At 37.0% G+C, this 21,607-nt stretch overlaps 1 protein-coding gene across 3 annotated transcripts in view; it reads right to left on the bottom strand.

The window, feature by feature from the left end:
• LOC106142273 (disintegrin and metalloproteinase domain-containing protein 22) overlaps positions 1 to 21,607 on the bottom strand; it is a 421,117-nt gene that overhangs the window by 164,233 nt on the left and 235,277 nt on the right. For all 3 annotated transcript variants that reach the window (XM_060954904.1, XM_060954903.1, XM_060954905.1), the window contains one exon: positions 11,488 to 11,538. In XM_060954904.1, the coding sequence (XP_060810887.1) occupies positions 11,488 to 11,538 (51 nt within the window). The remainder of the gene's footprint in view (positions 1 to 11,487; positions 11,539 to 21,607) is intronic.

Here is a 21,607-nt window from a genome sequence, read left to right on the forward strand (position 1 = left end):
AATTTCAAACAACCCAGTACTGAGTTATCTGACTGAATTCCGGTCAGATTTAATGTACAGTGGCCTACATATAAAATGTACCATCTAGTTACGTTCTTCTACAGAAAGATACATCTATTTACAGCTCACTGTACACGGAACACTCAAAAACCCATTAATTTCAAAATGGCTTCAGTCAACAGATTTCTAATCACAACTTTAAAGGTTAAAGTCAATAACCCTTCGGGGTAGTTCAACATTACCCCCACCACCATCCCACCCCCACCCTTGGTTATATAAGACAGATAAACAATAATATTTGTTAAGACGAATGGTAATAGAAGTCGGAGTACGTTTGTACTATGTCTGATACGGTCAGAAAAATGACTTTCCAATCTTTTTGCTTGTTCATTAAAATTATAGATTTGTGGTCTTTCTGATGACATTTGAAACAAAACTCTGAGCTCCGCTCGGTCGCCCAGGCACTAAGTATTCGATGTTTTTGTAAGTCAATTAAAAACAAAATACATATTGTTGACAACATTAATTTGAGCCAAAACCCTGTCATCCCTAGCCGTGCTTCAGTTCTAATTTGTAAATAATAAATATTAGATGTTGGACTGGATTAAATATTAATAATATGGTTATTAAGTACAAATATACCCATTCGCTTTAAATATACTTTCTCGAATTTTGCGAAGTCCGTTTTTATGCTGACGCTACAACAGATAATTCATCACGACAAGGCCAGGTCAATCAGGGTCTCATTCCTCAACCCAGATCGTAAATAACCGCGGAGGCTTCTAGTGATTCATAATACTGTTCCATTATTAATGATTGCTATCTATTAATTGATACTGTATACATATAGTGATATCTATATTCTTTGAATTTGAATCTCATTTCTATCATAAAGCCAAATAGCTGAACGTGGCCATGACCATATGTATGTATGTAGTCATATCTACATCCTTTGAGGGGTAGACGGAGCCAACAGTCTTGAAAAGACTGAGAGGCCTCGTTCAGCTGTATGGCTTTATGATGTAATTGAGATTCAAATAGTGACAGGCCTCCAGGGAGGTGATTATGTTACTGCGAAAAACGCCACGATAATGACTTAATACTGTACTGAGTTTAATTTTTATCCGTACGAAAGCCAATTTTGTTTATTATGATATGACATTTAAGTCTCACACTAATTAGTTCCGTCCACCCTGTGAAAGAACGTGATGTGTTACACACACACACACATTGGTATCTCTTAGATAGGCATGTAACATCTGAGTCTTCATCGTCTGATACCATCAGATGAAATGGAAGACAAATGCCTAATCCAATATACCTATACTAATATTATAAAGCTGAAGAGTTTGTTTGTTTCTGTGTTTGAATGCGCTAATCTCAGAAACTATTGGTTCGAATAGAAAAAATATTTTTGCGTTGAATAGACCATTTATCGAGGAAGGCTTTAGGCTATATAACATCACGCTGCAACTATAAGGAGCAAAGTAATAATGGAATATGTGAAAAAAACGGGAAAAATTATTCATCCTTGAGGGCTTCAATGATGCCCAAAATAACTGTTCTACGCGGACGAAGTCGCGGGCACAGCTTGTATTGAAATACAAATAATGACGTCTTTATGTCTACCGTCAAACATTTGACCAAATCCATACAATCAATTCTCAAACCAAATCAACCGCTATTCACACGTAACACCGTATTCATTGAACTGAAAACACAGAGCTGCCACTCAGTCGACATAAAGACGTAAGAGTCGAGCACAGAACCCGCAAGATCGGATCCTCAATGTCAAGCGGGTTGCAGCGACAAAAGCTGACACTAATTGGAAGTGTCGACGCTGAATCGACGCTTTGAGCTAAGGTATAAAATAAAGTGGATACAGAAGTAGACGCTTAATAGGTACATACCAATGTAGGTACGTCAGAATACACACGGCTCACTGGACCACCTATACATTAATCAAAGCAAAGTGGCACAGCTATCTCCAGAGCCCACTGTACTTTGGGAAGTCGGTAGGAATCGATACTATGCACGAAGAAGAGGGAGATGTACAAGAGTCCTACACCTGTCAAATTCTACTCCGGCGATGTACTGATTACACCTTTGCAAGTCATTTTGAGTTCTATGTGATCTTATGGTGAAGAAATGTATTATAGTATGAAAACCTGCACATTTGCCTGCACTGCTACACATTAAATTGACTTGATACATACCTACATACAGTAACGTCTATATCTCTTGCGGGATCGGAGCTAACAGTCTTGAAAAGACTGAAAGGCCACGTGCTGCTGTATGGCTTTACGATGGAATTGAGATTTAAATAGTAACAGGTTGCTAGCCCATTACCTACAAGGGGATTCCCAAGTTTACAAGCCTAACCCTTAGTCGGCTTTTACGACATCCATGACCACACGGCATTACGCCAATTAATTATTACGTATTTACTAGCTTCAGAAGGCAAATTATGCCTTCTGAAGCTAGTAAATACACCGTCAGAAGAGCGGTGAGAAGTGTAACTTCTGTAGCTATGTTATTTTACGCTCTGAGCCCGGGGACGTGACGATGTCTACATAAATATAGTGCTGAGTTTTTGGGAAACAGCATAGTAAGGAGTTCGAATATACAATTTGGAAACGTATGCAGGATTCTGTATAATGTGTTCAGAATGTGTTTGTAAGCAGTTTCTGTATTTTTAGCACAGCAATTTATGTACTTCGCATACAAAATTTATTCAAATAAAATAAAAAGTGGGTCGATAATCTGTGGACAGGAAAGATGGCCGATACGTCGGGTCAGGTTAGGAATAGAGTTAGGTATAAAACAAAAAAAAATCTTATTCCTAACCTAACTCACAACCGGGTTAGGATTTCGTAGGCTAGTAATAATTCTTTTTAGACTGTAGCGGGAGCGATAGTTTGGGTTCGACCGCCACAAAGGGAAGATCTTCCATCAGGCTAGGTGTTATGCCTGCGGCTCCGACGATGTTGTGTCGGAGGTTGTATAAATGCCCCAATCCGTGAAATCTTCGCTTGCGCGATTTAGACTTTTCCCTGTTTATGAGTGATAGCGTGGCGTGATTTCATTTTTTATTTTTGTGATTTGTGGCTTTTGATATCACGACAGGACTCCGTGATCCGTGTGTTCAGTTCATCAGTTCCGTGTCTCTCCGTGACACGACAAGACTGATTTTCAATGTCATTGTTTTGAAAACGAAAGTCTTTTGCATGTAGTTAGGTTTCGATACCCATACCTTTATTTCTTTTAACTATTTTAGTTATCAATTAATTTTTAATTACTCTTAACCTTTCTGTCCATGCTGTCTTAATTACACTGGCCTTGTATTTGGTTAGACTTCTTTCGAATTTCGAAGTTCGAAGTTGCTATCTTTATCATAAAGTAGTACACTGACTGATGGACTTACTCATTAACTACCACTAGAGTCTAGGCGCAGGTAGGTAGTATCCAGGTCCTAAGGTTGCACTAAGACAGGTCCTTCTAGTATTACCGCTGGAACTGATGAAATTAACTTAATACTTTTTCAACGCTATTAAAGCCGCGAGAGTTCTCTTGTTTTCAATAAAGATTTAATCAATCCGACAGTACAGACCGCAAATCGTAATCAGAAACAAACGGAAACTCTGAAAAAAAAAACAAAGAACAAAGCGAATGGAAAAACATAAAAATAAAATTAAAAAAAAAAAAACTTGTACAAATAAATCCCAGGACTTTGTTTTTTTTTTTTTTTTGAAATCGAGTATTTTTTAGACAACAGAATGAAAGGTGGGCTTTAGAAGATGAACGAACAAAGCGAACCTTGGGGAAAATGATCCTGCATTTCAAATCCCCCCCACCTTAATTACACCCCCACTCCTACGTGATCGGCGACGGCCCTGCCCAGTAATTATTTCCCCTTCTACGATGTTTTCCCTTTACGAAAGTATAAGAATTCAATCAACAATTCACTATGATGTGAATAATCTTAATCAGGATAATGTATTTCGGGAATCACGTTATATTTTTATCGTGATTCGTCGGAATATCTTTGATTGTGAATTTCACTTGTAAAAGAATTTGTTACGTAATCACTATTTGCGACTCCACCTACGTTGGACGAAAAAAATATCGGTTATCTATATAAATTATATATCAAACTCCCCGGTTATTATGTATGTGCCGTGTGGTTACTTCAGAAAGGAACCACTCCATATCTTTCCCACGGATGTCGTAAGAGGCAACTTAGGGAATTCTTATAAACTTAGGATTCCTCTTGTAAGCGATGGGCGAGCAACCTGTCATTTTTTGAATCTCAATTCCATCACTTAGCTATACAGCTGCCTTTCAGCCTGTTCAAGACTGTTGGTTCTGTATACTTCGCAAGGGATATAAACGTGACTATATGTATGTATGTAAGCGGGTGGAACAGGTAGCGTCCTCAGCCTTATTTATACGGGATATAATACACAAATTGGGTTATCGTCAAGGTAAGTTCGAAACTTGTGTTACTAGATACTAACTTAAAGATACTATATTTTTACTATATTTTAGAATAAATATCTATTTAAAAATATCTCAGACCCAGGCTAATCAGAAAAAATCGCTTATCATCATTCTCTGGCTGAAATTTGAACCCGGGACCTACTGTGTCACAGACAGGCGCACTACCGCTGAGCCACAGAGGCCGTCAATTACAGTAAGAAAATAGTTATTCTTAATCTTAAAATAGTATAAATTAACTCATACAAAAACCAACGAAAAAGTCTCCACGGCTTATTATCAGATTGTGCATATTTTAATATTCTTATTATATGAAAGAGCATCCAAAGAATTTCATGATAAAGTGGAATTCAAAAGCGTATCCTCTTTTTAAATAAGCTGAGAGAAGCCGAGTGGAATGCCTAAGTCGGAATTTACTACAGCTCTATTCAGATAAGGATATAAATCTGGACTTACTGAACATTATTTTACTTTAAGAAGCGAGGTGATATATTTTTCATTGACGCTGTTAAAAGAAGGTGTTATGTTAGACGTATAGGTCTATTGTATAGCTGTTTGTTAGTACATACATACATACATATTACATACATACATACATACATATCATCACGTCTATATCCCTTACGGGGTAGACAGAGCCAACAGTCTTGAAAAGACTGAAAGGCCACGTTCAGTTATTTGGCTTAATGATAGAATTGAGATTCAAATAGTGACAGGTTGCTAGCCTGTCGCCTAAAAAAGAATCCCAATTATATAAGCCTATTCCTAAGTCGCCTGGAACCATACGGAACATTAGATATTCACATCAGGTCTAATAATATTCAAATGCAAATAATACACGAAAAACTTTGAACTTTAAAATTTTCATATTTGACTTTTGCAACTGTGCAAAATACACTCGCCTTCAAATTTATGCATCAGACTGCAAACATAGTATGCCAACTTAATGCAATGTTATTCAATCTGATATTGACACGAATAAAGATTCATCTTTGAATATAAAAATCTTGGATTGATGAAAAGGTCACTGACATTTCATAGCTAACTGTAGAAGTAATAAATAAATATGTATATACGGTCAAAGTACACAGATTGAGTTAGCCTCGTAGTAGGTAAATTCGAAACTTGTGTAACGAGATACTAACTCAACGATACTATATTATATTATAATAAATACTTAGATAGATAAAACATCCAAGACCCAGACCAATCAGAGAAAGTTCTTTTCTCATCATGCCCTGGCCGGGATTCGAACCCGCGACCTCCGGTGTCACGGAAAACAGCGCTACCGCTGCGCCACAAAGGCCGTCAAATCTATATGTATGTATCACCCGTCTGTCTAGTCGACTCTCAGAATACCTGTCACTGGAGAGGTAACGGGTTCATTCCATCGCAGTAATGAAGAAAATCGATCCCGACCCCCGTGATTGCAATGTCTGCCTGTGACATTGCTTTTTTTATACAATTTTAATAGGAGTCTTCAATTCTGATCAAGTTAACAGGGCTTCAGTTCGCATCGTTTAATGTAGCCTTTTTGCTTTATTTAATTAATACATACATACATAAAATCACGCCTCTTTTGACAACAATTGCAAATTCAAAAACTAATATTATCAGAACTCTAACATTATATTGGTTATAACAAAATTTATTGAAATATACAATGAAATGAAAAAGTGCCTGCGAAAGACCTATTTTACAGAATTGAATATTGATTTAAAAGGAGTGACCAGTGAGATGGCAATTGACAGAAGTAATTGGAAAAAACTAACATACTCTGCTGACCCCACGTAGAAAGTGGGAAAAGGTAACGACGAAGAAGAAGAAAAATATTGATTTTTATTTTTGGCTACCACCTATACAAAGACACGAACGTCAAAGTAAACTCAACAAAATCCTCTTTCGATAAAATATTCAGATTACCCGACACAATTTTAACATTTCCTTTGTAAAAAATGAAAGAGATCATTTTTCGTAAAAAAAAAAAAAATTAAATTATCCGAAATAACCTATGCTAAATGCCTGTAATTACAAAAACAGGGGGTTTTTCCCGCGATTAAAGACAAGAACAAGCGGGTTTTAATTCTAACCCTCTGCCCTTGTCCTTTCACAAGAAACGCGAACCATCTGCAAGAGAGAGATTTAATTTGCATGATTTTTAAGCTGTTGCCCTTGTGAAATGTAATTATGTGCTTACGCGGCGAATAATTTCGGAAAAGCTTAACGGGGGAGCTTTTATTTTCAGCCTTGAAGGATTTCCCATAATATGTGTCAAGTTATGTAGCCATGTCTCGTTGTGCCGTGTGGTTCCCGGCACCAAAATAAAAGAGAATAGGACCACTCCAGCTCTATCCCATGGATGTCGTAAAAGGCGACTTAAGGATAGGCTAATAAACTTGAGATTATTCCTTTAGGCGATGGGCTAGCAACCTGTCACTATTTGAATGTCAATTCTGTCATTAAGCTTAATAGCTGAACGTGGCCTTTCAGGCTTTATTAGACTGTTGGCTTTGTTTACTCCGTAAGGGATAAAGACGTGATTATATGTATATATGTTTCGTTGTGGTGAACATTTTTTGCCATTTATTGCATCTTCTTCTTCCTCCTGGCTTTATCAGTTGCATCCTCACCATTCTGGAGAAAAGCCCGGGGTATGCCTTTGACCATGGATCCTGGATTGGGTGAGTAAGGTTTTTACACGAAGCGATTCCCGTCTGACCACCGCTTTGCAAGGGAACCTAATCCGTATTGGATCGATACATACATAAAATCTCTCTCTGCATACTTCCTTCGCTTCATCCATATTCATAACTCTCTTCATGCAAGCTCGGCGGTTTCGGGTACTCTTAACCTGACCCTTTGCCAGGACGTCCTTAATTTGATCAAGATACGTTCGTGGTTTATTTTCCTAAATAAAATTAAAAATCTCATCGGACACAAATCTGGGCTTACCAACTAATTACCTCAAGTAATATTGTAAAAATGCAAGCGGCGTCGCTTTGCTAATCCATTTATAAAATTAGGTTAGTTAGTTAGTTAGTCAGTCCAGTCGCCAACCTGAGTTCCACTACACTGATTTGAAAAATTGCAAGCTCAAATATTTTAATACGAATAAATGTAGTTAACCTATATTTTTACTCAGACCTTTACCTATATTTTTATTTTACCTTTGATGGCACAGTGGTTATATTTCAGCCACTTAGCCACAAGATTCGATTCCTAGCTAAGCGTATACATGAACCTTATGATTTCTTCATGCTACAGAAATATATATCTACTTAAATTATGTAATTTCAAATTCCCTGTAACTATCACATATATTTTATTAAAGTTATATGGAGCTCAGCCTACCCCGTAAGCAATAAAACGTGATATACATATGTAAGTGCTGCACAAACAAAAGCCCACCGCAGTGTCAAATGAAGAACCACTTTTATTTTGAAGTCGGTTAACAAGGGATATGCCTATAATATTATATTTATATATATATATGTTACATCATAGTACGCATAAAATTTTAGTTCGGTTGAATCAGCCTGTGATTCCAACGCAAATGTTCAATGCAATCGCATGAGTAAAGATATTAATGTCATATCGACGGGTGTCGTTCAAAGCTACACTTAAACCTAGGAGCTTTGACATACATACATATAGTCAACTATATGTATATCCCTTTCGGGGTAGACAGAGCCAACAGGCTTGAAAAACTTATCACCGTTTATAAACCTATGCCTGAAAAACTGAAAGGTCACGTTCAGCTGTTTGATAGAATTGAGATTCAAATAGTGACAGGTTGCTAACCCATCGCCACATGGTTTTATTTAAGAATAAAATTTTCTGAATTAGAATTCTGAATTCGTATTTGAACTACTCTTTACTCATGTGCGCAATCTACGTTGCCAATATACGGAATTGCTTAGTATTCAGCATAGTGGCCGCTCGGGGGGTGCAATTTCACCTGGGGATCCAGCCGAGCCATAGGTGGAATATAAACACTGTCGGATTTAGGGGAAATGGATCAGAATTCAATATACCTATCTGTTGCAGCGTGAGCTATCTTAATCACTACAGACATATATAAAATCGTTTATTATAATCGTAAATTGATGGCCTCTGTGGCGTAGCGGTAGTACGCTTGTCTGTGACATCGGAGGTCCCGTGTTCGAATCCCAGCCAGGGCATGATGAGAAAAGAACTTTTTCTGATTGGCCTGGGTCTTGGATGTTTATCTATATAAGTATTTATTATAAAATATAGTATCGTTGAGTTAGTATCTCGTAACACAAGTCACGAACTTACGAGTACTTCGAGGCTAATTCAATCAGTGTAATTTGTCACGTATATTTATTTATATATTTAAAATCATGCCTTTTTCCTGGGTAGAGACTACATCTTTCCACTTGCCATGATCTCTGCATACTTCTTTCGCTTCATCCATATTCATAACTCTTCATGCAAGCTCGGCGGTTTCGGGTACTCTTGCGCTGACCCTTTACCAGAACGTCCTTAATTTGATCAAGATACGTTCGCCTAAGCCTTCCCACTCCGACCTTTCCCTCCACACTCTCCTTGTATATCTGCTTAGCCAACCTGCTTTCACTCATCCTCTCCACATGACCAAAACATACCCTTTCCTATTCCTGTCACTACATCTTCTTTCACATCACAACATTCCTTTCAATCATTACCCAACCATTATCTATCATTGTCGAACTTACTTTCAAGGACCAAATTTCGAATGACTTAAAAAAAGGATATGTTCGGAGTACCCGTAATCGTCGAATATGCATGAGAAATATAATGAGCGTGGAGGAAGCGGGAGAGGTCTCTAATGATCGTAGCAAGTGGAAATCCATAGTCTCTGCCTACCCCAATGGGAGACTATAGTATGTACTTATATTTTCTAACCATGATGTGGTGATGATATTAATCATTCTGAATGTTACATATTTTTTTTCGAAAGTATCGTTATTCGTAAGTATGACTTTATCATGGAGTGTGTGACCCAAGGGTAAGTATCCTTAAGTGAGTAGCCTTTTCACTCATTTCGGTAATCGCTGCACCTATTTATTTATCTATATTGTTTATTTGTAGTTTTTATGTACGAGTATGTAGGTATATTATAATTATATTTTGTGTAGGTATAAAAATATTTTTATTTTGTTTGACCCCACATAAAGTTCTCTGTCAGACCCAATGGTTGACTGGTAGATAATGAAACTTCTAGCATTAAGTCCGCCAATTGTGCTATACATTTGTATTTTGTCTAATGAAGTTGAAATAAATATATGACAGAAAGCAAATTGTTTTTTTTATATATCCGGTACAAACACAGATTGAGTTTGTCTCGAAGTAAGTTCGAAACGTGTGTTACGAGATACTAACTCTACAATACTATATTTTATTATAAATACTTAGATAAATAAACAACACAGACCCAGACCAATCAGAGAAAGTTCGTTTCTCATCATGCCCTGACCGGGATTCGAACCCTAGACCTCCGGTGTCACAGACAAGCGTATTACCGCTGCGCCACAGAGGCCGTCAAAATTGTTGCATCCATGCACTTAAAAGGCGGCAGATGTAAGCATACCATTACCTTATCTAATATCGTAGCGCAATCTCTTACAGCTAATACAACGATATTATTAATTTTGTGAAGTAACCTACCTACCGTATATTGCAAAATTTCGTCAAACATGCGCGGTGTGACAAGATTGATATTTTTTTGTGTCATGTAAGAATATTTGCATATAAATATACAATTATGCATACTTATAATCATGTCTTTATCCCTTACGGGAAAGATAGAGGCAACAGTCTTGAAGAAAATGATACCCCACTGAATAACAAGTATATAATCCTATCCCTCAGTCGCCTTTTACGACATCCATGGCAAAGCGACGGATTGGCCATATTCTTTTTTATTTTGGTGCCAGGAACCATATGGCTCAACCAAATTTCGTAAGAAGGAGAACAGGTATGCAAAGATGTAGTCTCTGCCTACCCCTCCGGGAAATAGGCTTTATTTTATGTATACTCTATAAAGGATAAACTGAATACCATTTTTACCAACACAAATGTCGTTATATTTCAAAGAATCACTGATTACCATGAAATCATTATAGTCCATATAATAATTACGCGGTCTATAATTTACCTTTCATTATGAAAATGCGTACGCGTTATCTGATAACATAATTATTTCACCGATAGCGCAGTAATTTCCGTGTTATTTTCAATTATACGGATAATTTAAGTTGTATGTCTGATTAAATAATAAATCTGAAACGATCGGCATTTTTGTATACTAGTCTTTTGCCCGGGACTTTGCATGCATGGGAACTATAAGGGGTAAAGGTAGATTATATAAATGCTATAGGAATAGTACATCTTCTTCCTTCGTGTCCCGCCCGTGTGGTTCCCAGCACCAATTGAAAAAAGAATAGGTTCACTCCATCTCTTTCACATGGATGTCGTAAAAGGCGACTAAAGGATAGTCTTATGAACTTGGGATTCTTTTTTTTGGGCGATGGGCTAGCAACCTGTCACTATTTGAATCTTAATTCTATTAATTATTAAGCCAAATAGCTAAGCATGGCCTCAGTCTTTTGAAGACTGTTGGCTCTGTCTGCCCCGCAGGGGATGTAGACGTAATTATATGTTATGTTACTTCATATTTATATACTATGATCTTTCCCCGTAGGAAGGCACGCGCGACGCGATTTTTATCGCACGAAAAGCTATCGCTGTCTCGCTTTCTATTATGACGTGAAACGGGACAGCAATATAATTATTCGCCCGCGTCTTGTTGTAGATCAAAATAAAAAATAATCAAAGAATAGATACATGTTTTATTTTTTCGTAATACCCTTCAAAAACTGTACTTTTGGCCCCTTTTGCATCTTAAACTTTTACGACAATAATAGTTAACAAAATTTAGTCTATTTTTTTTTATATTAACTGTTTTAAAGAAAATCTATGACTTACCCTTGCACGCGACCTTGTGCCCTGCTGGTAATCTGAACCGTATCCCCGTCCCTGTGAAAAAGAAAATAATTACATTAGATTTGCAAATCATACATACATACATACAATCACGTCTATGGCTTAATGATAGTATTGAGATTCAAATAGTGACAGGTTGCTAGCCCATCGAATAAAAGTAGAATCTCAATGATTAGACTTTCCCTTAGTCAACATTGGATCATGATATCTAAATTCCCTGTTTTTTTTTCATATAAATATATCAGATAAATGGTTTATCCAACGCAAAAAGAATTGTTCAATTCGAACCAGTAGTTCCTGAGATAAGCGTGTTCAAACAAACAAACAAACAAGCTCTTCAGCTTTATAATCACTACATAGTATAAAACAAAGTCGCTATTTTAGTCTGTTTGTCTGTATGCTTAAATCTTTAAAATTACGCAACGGATTTTTGATGCGGTTTTTTGTAACAGGTAGAGTGATTCAAGAGGAAGGTTTTTATGTATAATTTTTTCCGAATTTTGCACCCGTGCGAAGCCGGGGCGGGTCGCTAGTATTAGTATAGATTAAGATAATATTGCCATTATTTTTATGACGGTTTCATCATATGAAACAAATAACCTACACTAAACCTACTCTAAAAAAACATATCCAACAATAAAAAAAAAATATACCAAAAAGCTTTCGTACGCTAATTTAACGGATGCAGTGAAAACATAACTGCTTAGTTAAATGGCCGATCAACAAGTTGGTTATGGAGCAGTTAAAGTTAACAGTCTTGGTTACGTTATTTGCATTTCCGGTTATTTTGTCAAACTGCATAAGTTTCATGCTAAACCAGTTTTAAATAGGAAGATATATTAGTTGCTTTGACAAAATATATGTACATACAACATAGTTGCTTTCGTTGAAAGTTGACAAGACTTTCCTAATATCTTCTATGTCTTTTTTTTAAACTTGAGTACCTTTAAAATGAAAAAAAAAAGAATCAAGAGATTCTTCATAAGACATCTATACATATAATAAATCTGTAGAAAGGTCAATTCTGTACATTGAAAATATTGAAAAAATAAATAGCAGGGGGTGTTACTGGATCGATACCAAACACAAAAATGTGATTAAAAAAATTTTTGTCTGTCTGTCTGTATGTTCAGGCATCACGTGAAAACTAACGGTTCGATTTTGATGAAACTTGGTATAATTATACCTTATTATCCTGGGCGTAAAATAGGATACTTTTTATCCCGAAAAAATACGAAGAAAAAAAAATCTTAATTTTTCAGTTTATCCATAGACGTTGTTCTGTAGAACCGCGAACACACGTTGCGTTACCCGCAGTGGATTTAGCGCCGTAACCTGTAGCGTCTAAAGTCGGCTTTGGCTTGAACCGTTTGCTGCATAAGCGGGCCGCTACTAATTACTATGAAAAAATACTACATAGCTACATTAATTCCCATCAAGCTGAAAATGAGTATAATTATTTAAAACACAATCAAAAGCATTATTTCAAAATTCCCCATGATTCCGGTTTAAGGAAAAAAATTTACTCACGGTCAAAGGTAAAAAAATGGGTGTATCGCAATTTTCTTTAAAACGGTAAGTTTTTCAAATCGGAAAATTACCTCAGACATACATTGTAGATCATAAAGTTTTCTTTAAAAAAGGTATCAATATTTTTTTTCAACAAAGCTACCGTTTCTGTGATATAACGATGCAAAAAGTTGCAAGCGTCATAATATGCATCCGTTTCCTTGCCACCTCTGAGGTAGTGTACTATTAGCGCGTTTTTTTTTAACATTTTTATTATTAAACTTGAAAAAGTCTGAAATAGGTTAGAATAAACACGTGTTTTCACTACGCAGTGGTACTCAAGACTAACTTTCGCATTTATTATTTAAAAAAAAAATAGAATAACCCTAAGTGAAGAAAATCATCTTAGGACAATAATAGAGATTACAATTATCAAATTCAATGCAATAATCAAATTAAAACTAAAACTACCTATAAAAAGAAAGAAAAAAGATGACTACAAACTAAAATTTAATTTATAAATTGTACAGTCCTTGCATAGCATCAACATGCGGGAATGTGCCCAGAAGGCTGGCAGCATTGCCAATTCGAATGGCAAAGCTGATTCTCTGAGCCAGATAATTTCCAGCCCTCCGGTCAAGAGATACCTCAATTAGCTTTTTCGACAATTGTCGGAAAAGCTGATGGGCAGATAGGCCCCCCGGTCCCAGAGTTTCTACCCCAAAAGGTTCAAAAGTATAGATATTACCGATAACTAAATACATACATACATACATAAAATCACGCCTCTTTCCCGGAGGGGTAGGCAGAGACTACCTCTTTCCACTTGCCACGATCCCTGCATACTTCCTTTGCTTCATCTACATTCATAACTCTCTTCATGCAAGCTCGGCGGTTTCGGGTACTTTTGACTTGACCCTTTACCAGGACGTCCTTAATTTGATCAAGATATGTTCGTCTAGGTCTTCCCACCCCGACCTTTCCCTCCACACTCTCCATGTATATCTGCTTAGTCAACCTGTTTTCATTCATCCTCTCCACAAGACCGAACCATCTCAACATACCCTTTTCTATTCCTGTAACTACATCTTCTTTCACATCACAACATTCCCTTATCACACTGTTCCTTATCCGGTCACTCAATTTCACACCCAACATACTCCTTAACGCTCTCATTTCCACTGCATTTATTCTGCTTTTGTGCTTCTTTTGCCATACCCAACTTTCACTCCCATACATTAATGTCGGGACCAACACGCCCCTGTGCACAGCCAGTCGAGCCTTTTTGGATAGTTTCTGACTGCTCATAAAGGCATGCAAAGCTCCATTCACCATGTTCCCCGCGTTCACTCTCCTTTCAATATCACTATCACACTTGCCATCTGATGTAAACTTTGATCCCGATAACTACATATTTGCGCCTTTTGAGGTTTTTTGCCTCATTTGAAGCAGAACGGCCTTAGATTTAGTAAACTGAAGATGAGACGGCGCAAGTGTGTCGACACAAGTAGCATCCCACACCAAAGGCCGCCCCAATCTCCAGGGTACCAAAGTCATACCATCCGGTCTCTTGGCATCATCCCGAGCCAGACCGTTTGGTTCTAGAACGGCTGGAACATTGATGGTGGCAAGAGCACGGAGGATTATATCATTTAGGGCGGCATGGCGCCCTAAACGGCCGGCACTCCTAGGGCATGAGAGGCCGTGGTGTCCATAGCCGACAACGGTATCCCCGCAAGGATAACTATTATTAAAGACTAACGGTATTTCATGTGTTGAGCATTCTGAGATAAAGCAGCTATACGACCCTAGCCACGTACACAATTAAACAGAGAGACAGATGTTGTCTCAAGGTTTCACTACAGTATAAATGAAGGGACTGGGTTTCATTATACTTATGTATATTTTATATTTTGAATTCAAGTTAAAATTACCGACAGAACAATATTTTTACTTATATTACTGCTACATAGAGTATATACGAGACGTGATTATGCATATTATGACGCTTGCAACTTTTTGCATCGTTATATCTCAGAAACGGTAGCTTTATTGAAAAAAAATATTGATTCCTTTTTATAGATATCTTTATGATCTACAATCTATGTATGTCTGAGGTAATTTTCCTATAAAACTTACCGTTTTGAAGAAAATCGTGAAAATCCCATTTTCTTACCTTTGACCTTGGGTAATTTTTTTCCTTAAACCGGAATCATGGGGAATTTTGAAATAATGCTTTTGATTGTGTTTTAAACAATTATACTCATTTTCAGCTTGCTTCATGCAGGTCTAAATTGACCGGACTGAAAATAAAATGGAGAAATAAACCATTTACGCGAAGACCGACATCCGCGCGGACGGAGTCGCGGGGGGAAGCTAGTATTAGAATATAATAGAATGGATTTATTTTCAAAATTGGATACGATTATGTAGCGTTCCGCTTAATCGATTTTAATGCGGTTTCCTAGAAAGCGTTCGTTACACTTAAGAGCAAGTACAAAAATTTTTTTTTGCTTTGAATAGACCATCTATTGAGGAAGGCTTTAGGCTATATTATAACACGTTGAAACTTTTAGGAGCGAAGAAATAATGGAAAGCTTGAAAAAAAACGGGGAAAATTATTCTACATTGATTGCTTCAATGATGCCCAAAATAACTATTCCACGCAGACGAAGTCGCGGGCACAGCTAGTGTGTATATATCGGGCATCCGCCATGGCTTAACCTCGCAACATTATTTACAAACTTTGCAACTTTCATGGAGCAGTTCTTAACTGCCTGCAAGCTTTATACACTTTGTACTTACATAATTAATTTTGTATTAACACAGTAAAGGTTTATTTTAAAACTATTAAATGAGCAATATTTGTAATATATATGTATATATGAATTTATCCAAAATCTGCGGTTCCGTTTTTACAACTGTATTCCCGAAATTCCCACGGGAAAGGATAAAAACGAGATATGTCTTCTCACGCAGGCAAAGCTGCAAGCGTACTTTAGTATATATACTACTACTAGAGTATTAAAGTACCAGAGTACCAGATTTATATACATACATACATACCGTTCACGTCTATATCCCTTGCGGGGTAGACAGAGCCAACAGTCTTGAAAGGACTGAATGGCCACGTTCAGCTATTTGGCTTAATGATAGAATTGAGATTCAAATAGTGACAGGTTGCTAGCCCATCGCCTAAAAAAGAATCCCAAGTTTGTAAGCCTATCCCTTAGTCACCTTTTACGACATCCATGGGAAAGAGATGGAGTGGTCCTATTTTTTTTTTGTATTGGTGCCGGGAACCACACGGCACAGATTTATATACATATATGAAATGTAGACGTCCTGTGTGTCTATTGGACTCAGTAGGCGCTGTGATTACGGACGGACGAACAAACAAACGGCAAGCTTCGTTTACCGTCGACTAATTCTGTTTGCTTTAGCGCCGCTTTACTAATACGAGTTTTTTTTAGGTAGCCGTAAGTGACAAGCGGACGCGATTTCCCTATTATTATTTTTTTTGTAATTAAATTTTATTAATTTACCAACTAGCTTTTGATCGCAGCATTACCAGTACGAATTAAGCGCCACCGCCAAATTTAAACTTGTAAAGAATACAAGTTTTTCGCTAATCCCACGGAAACTAAAATTTTTACAGGGCTGAAAATCACCCTGTTTCCTGCTTCGCACTTTTAAATATCCGCAAAATTTCACGAAGATTGGTTCAATACATGATGCGTTAAGAGATAACAAACAAACAAATAAAGTCACTTTCGCATTTATAAAATTAGTTGGGATTAAATAAATATACACGATAAAATGTTCCGTGTGGTTCCCGGCACCAATAAAAAAAAAGAATAGGACCTCTCCATCTCGTTCCCATTGATGTCGTAAAAGGCGACTAAGGGATAGGCTTATAAACTTGGGATTCTTCTTTAAGGCGATGGGCTGGCAACGTGTCACTATATCAATCTCAATTCTATCATTAAGCCAAACAGCTGAACGTGGCTCTGTCTACCCCGCAAGGGATATGGACGTGGTAATATGTATGTATATGTACACGATAAAAATTAATTAAATATTACTCCGCCAGTTCATTACACAGACCACACTTGAACTTCAGAGCGAAATAAATTGCGTCTCACGAGACTATTGCCAGATTCGAATTTGTTTGTGTAAATTTTCCCCTCTTTTCTCAGGATTTTTCCAAATGCATTTCAAGCTGGTGATTTTCGGACATTTATCATATATTTCGAGTTTCGGTAAGCTATAAAATAAATAGAATAACATGTGACAATGCTGTATGAATAAGTGATTTCAAAAATTTGCGTTGCATTGTACTAAAACCACCAATAAAAAAAGAATAGGATCACACCGTCTGATTCCCATAATGTCGCAAAAGGCGACTAAGGGAAAGGCTTATAAACTTGGGATTCTTCTTTTAGGCGATGGGCTACCTGTCACTATTTGAATCTCAATTCCATCATTATGCCAAACAGCTGAACGTGGCCTATCAGTTTTTTCAAGACTGTTGGCTCTGTCTACCCCGCAAGGGATATAGACGTGATTATATGTAGGTATGTATTATACTACTTATAAACAATACAATAATCAAAAAACAAATTCCCTCTTAGATGGTATTTCAGCCAAAGTCCGGTCACATACATAATTTAAAATCGTAGTCACAAACCAACAAATTTAGAAAGCGCCACTGAACTATGCGTACCCAAATTGTTGTATCAAATAGTTTGCGGGCAGCCTCCGCCCTTACGGAGCTCCGCCACATCAAACTAACGTTACTCTCTACCATCTATACTAGTATTATAAAGCTGAAGAGTTTGTTTGTTTGAACGCGCTAATCTCAGGAACTACCAGTTCGAATTAAACAAATATTATTGTGTTGAATAGAACATTTATCGCGAATGTCTCGGGCACAGCTAGTATATTTTATTATGATCTAGCTGTGTACGCGAATTCGTCCGCGTGGAACAGTTATTTTGGGCATCATTGAAACCCTCAAGGATGAGTTTTTTTTTCACATATTCCATTATTTCTTCGCTCCTTATAGTTGCAGCGTGATGTTATATAGCCTAAGGCCTTCCTTGATAAATGTTCTATTCAACGCAAAAAGAATTTTTCAATTCGAACCAGTTGTTCCTGAGATTAGCGCGTTCAAACAAACAAACAAACTATTCAGCTTTATAATATTAGTATACATAGATGTACTACGTTGCAAGTGGGCGATTTGTCAAAGCACAAACGCGTGTGGAGCTTTTGAAGTATTGTGATAGGTTTTTTCCTGGCTCACAAGGAATGAAATATAGAGGATTTATTGTTTTTACTGTCGCTAAAGGCGTACGTGAGAAAGGGAGTGAGTTTATTAAAAAAAAGTCTGGTTATGTATGAGTTTTACGAGGTGAGAAGTTTACTTCTTGAAGATTATTCCATAATCTTTGACTAATTGAGTAACTAAGTATGTACCTACAAGATTCGTGTCGTGTCGTGTAGCTTTCCAAGAGATATAAATATTATGCCAAAGATTGGACCAACGTTTGGAAGTTCAGTATATTGTTCCATAAAATTTAATGGCAAAATTATATTGTCAAGAACTTATCACTCATTTTTTTTTAATACTAAGCACAAAAATACGCCTGAAACCAATTCTGACCTTTGAATTAAAAATTACTTTCTAGTCAAGTTGATTTTTCTACTTCTATTTTGAAAATTAGTATAAAGCAAAGTCGTTTCCTGCGTCTGTCCATATTTCTGTATGTTTAGATCTTTAAAACTGCGCAACGGATTTTGATGCAGATTTTTTAATAGATATGTATAGTGATAGAAGAGGAAGGTTTATTATTTTTAGATACTACCCGTGAGAAACCGGGGTCGGTCGCTAGTAAACATACATATAATCACGTCTATATCCCTTGCGGGGTAGACAGAGCCAACAGTCTTGAAAAGACTGATAGGCCACATTGAGCTATTTGGGTTTATGATAGAATTGAGATTCAAATACTGACAGGTTGCTAGCCTATCTCTTAGTCGCCATTACGACATCCATAGTAACGAGATGGAGTGGTTGTATTCTTTTTTTTAATCGGTGCCGGTTACCAGGCACACGGCACATCGCTAGTATTAAACAAACAAATCTCGACCGTTACGAACACGACTCACTACCGACTTAAGGGCGAACTCCAAAACGAGTTTTTGGTTTAAGTTAAATTGTTTCAGACATATTTAGTTTGGCGGGGCGTGAGGAGGTATGTGGGCTGAGAGAGAGGGTTCAAAGTGCTCCGATAAATTGATTATATTCCAACTCGTCCGGGGATGTGGTATTTAAAGTTGTGTTTATTCATTGCGCACAAATTCGAAAACTCTCCGTCGCTTCCCCCGTGGATGTCGTAACAGGCGACTAAAAGATAGGCTTATAAATATATACGGGACAAATTACACCGATCGAGTTAGCCTCAAAGTAGGTTCGAGACTTGTGTTACGAGATACTAACTCAACGATACTATATTTTTATAATAAATACTTATATAGATAAATATCTAAGACCCAGGCCAGAAAAGGTTCTTTTCTCATCATGCCCTGGCCGGGATTCGAACCCCGGACCTCCGGTGTCGCAGATAAGCATACTACCGCTGCACCACAGAGGCCTTCATAAACTTGGGATTTTTCTTTTAGGCAATGGGCTAGCAAACTGTCACTATTTGAATCTCAATTCTATCACTAAGGCTCTGTCTACCCAGCAAAGGATATAAACGGGATTATGTGTATGTGTGTACTGTACACATGTTCATTTATCAAACTAGCGACCTGCCCCGGCTGCTCACGCGCAGCATTTATCAATGTAAAAGCCTTCCTCAGAAAATCCTCTTTTTAACAGGAACAAAATTCGACTGCAACTTTTCGAGATTAGCGCAAACATACAAACAGAGAACATAACAGGGATTTTATAACATACAATGATACAAAATATTTTCCTTTTTTTTTCATTTCATTCCATTTCGTTCTTTGATTTTTTAATAAATCTTTAATGATATCAACGTATTAAAAATTATATATAATAATACATTACACACAACTTCGCGCGAAAAACGAACGTGGCCTATCAGTCTTTTCAAGACAGTTGGCTCTGTCTACCCCGCACGGGATATAGACGTGATTATATGTGCTGTGCTGTGATGTTAAAAAAATTATTAACGTAACGAAATATCAAAAGCGATCGGATACATTATAAACTTTGACAATACCCGTCAATAATTACTTATGTTGCTTGTTTATAAGTTACAACGTCAACTCAGTAGAAGCAATTTAAACTTGTATAAACTGGATTAACCGTTTCAGATTGTCTTATGCCTAGCTATTGATCTTGGAAGTTTTCACGCGGCGAAAAGGAGAGTTATTTATTTTCATTGACTTATATATATAGCTACTGCCTGAGCTACCGGACTAACAAATACATAGATACATATAATCACGTCTATAGCCCTTGCGGGGTAGACAGAGCCAACAGTCTTGAAAAGACTGAATGGCCACGTTCAGCTGTTTGGCGTAATGCTAAAATTGAGATTGAAATAGCGACATTTTGCTAGCCTGTCGCCTAAATGAAGATTCTCAAGTTTATAAGCCTATCCCTCAGTCGCCTTTAACGACATCCATGGGATGATCTTTTTCCTATTAGTGCCGGGAACCACACGGCGTACGGCGACTTATAAGTACCCTATATACATGAAGTATGTTCGAAACTTGTGTTACATGATACTAACTCGACGGTACTATTTTTTGTAATAAATACTTATATAAATAAACGTCGTGTAAGTAAAGGGTCAGGTCAAAAGGACCCGAAACCGACGAGCTTGCAGTAAAGCTTTGCTTGTAAAGCTATACAGTTGAACGTGGCCATTTAGTATTTTAAAAACCGTTGGCTCTGTCTGCCCCGCAAGGGGTATAGACGTGACTATATGTACCTATATATGGTGGCCTGTCTGCTACAAAACACTTTATAAATAGATATGACGTACATAAACAAAATGAATTCTGTGAATTTCTTAAAGAAAACTTATAGTCATTACCTGGGTACCTAAAAGCAAAATATTTCTTTGAATTTGCTTGTCTGTGGCTTATTAAATTATTTTAAGAAACTGGTTATTGTCGGTTATGAATTTTTAAATTATTTTTTTTTTTTATATTATTAATACAAGTTGATACGGCCGTAAGTGTTTCGGGTGGGGAACTAAAAGGCAATTGAAAAAATTACGGTAAATATTAACTGTACAGAAAGCGGACGCAGGGTTCTGATAATATACATACATACATATGATATACATCCATCGCCTAAAAAAGAATCCCAAGTTTGTAAAACTATTCCTTAGTCGCCTTTTACAACATCCATGGGAAAGAGATGGAGTGGTCCTATTCTTTTTTTGTATTGGTGCCGGGAACTACACGGCACATTCTAATAATATAATATATTATGTATAAGAAAGTTGGACGTAACTAAAAACCCTTATTAATGAGAAAAAGCAGACATACCAATATCATGAGAATTACAGAAATACCTAAATGAATTCATTTTTTTTTTAAAGCT

Source organism: Amyelois transitella, chromosome 5, assembly GCF_032362555.1.
Source record: "Amyelois transitella isolate CPQ chromosome 5, ilAmyTran1.1, whole genome shotgun sequence".
Classification (NCBI taxonomy): Eukaryota; Metazoa; Arthropoda; class Insecta; order Lepidoptera; family Pyralidae; genus Amyelois; species Amyelois transitella.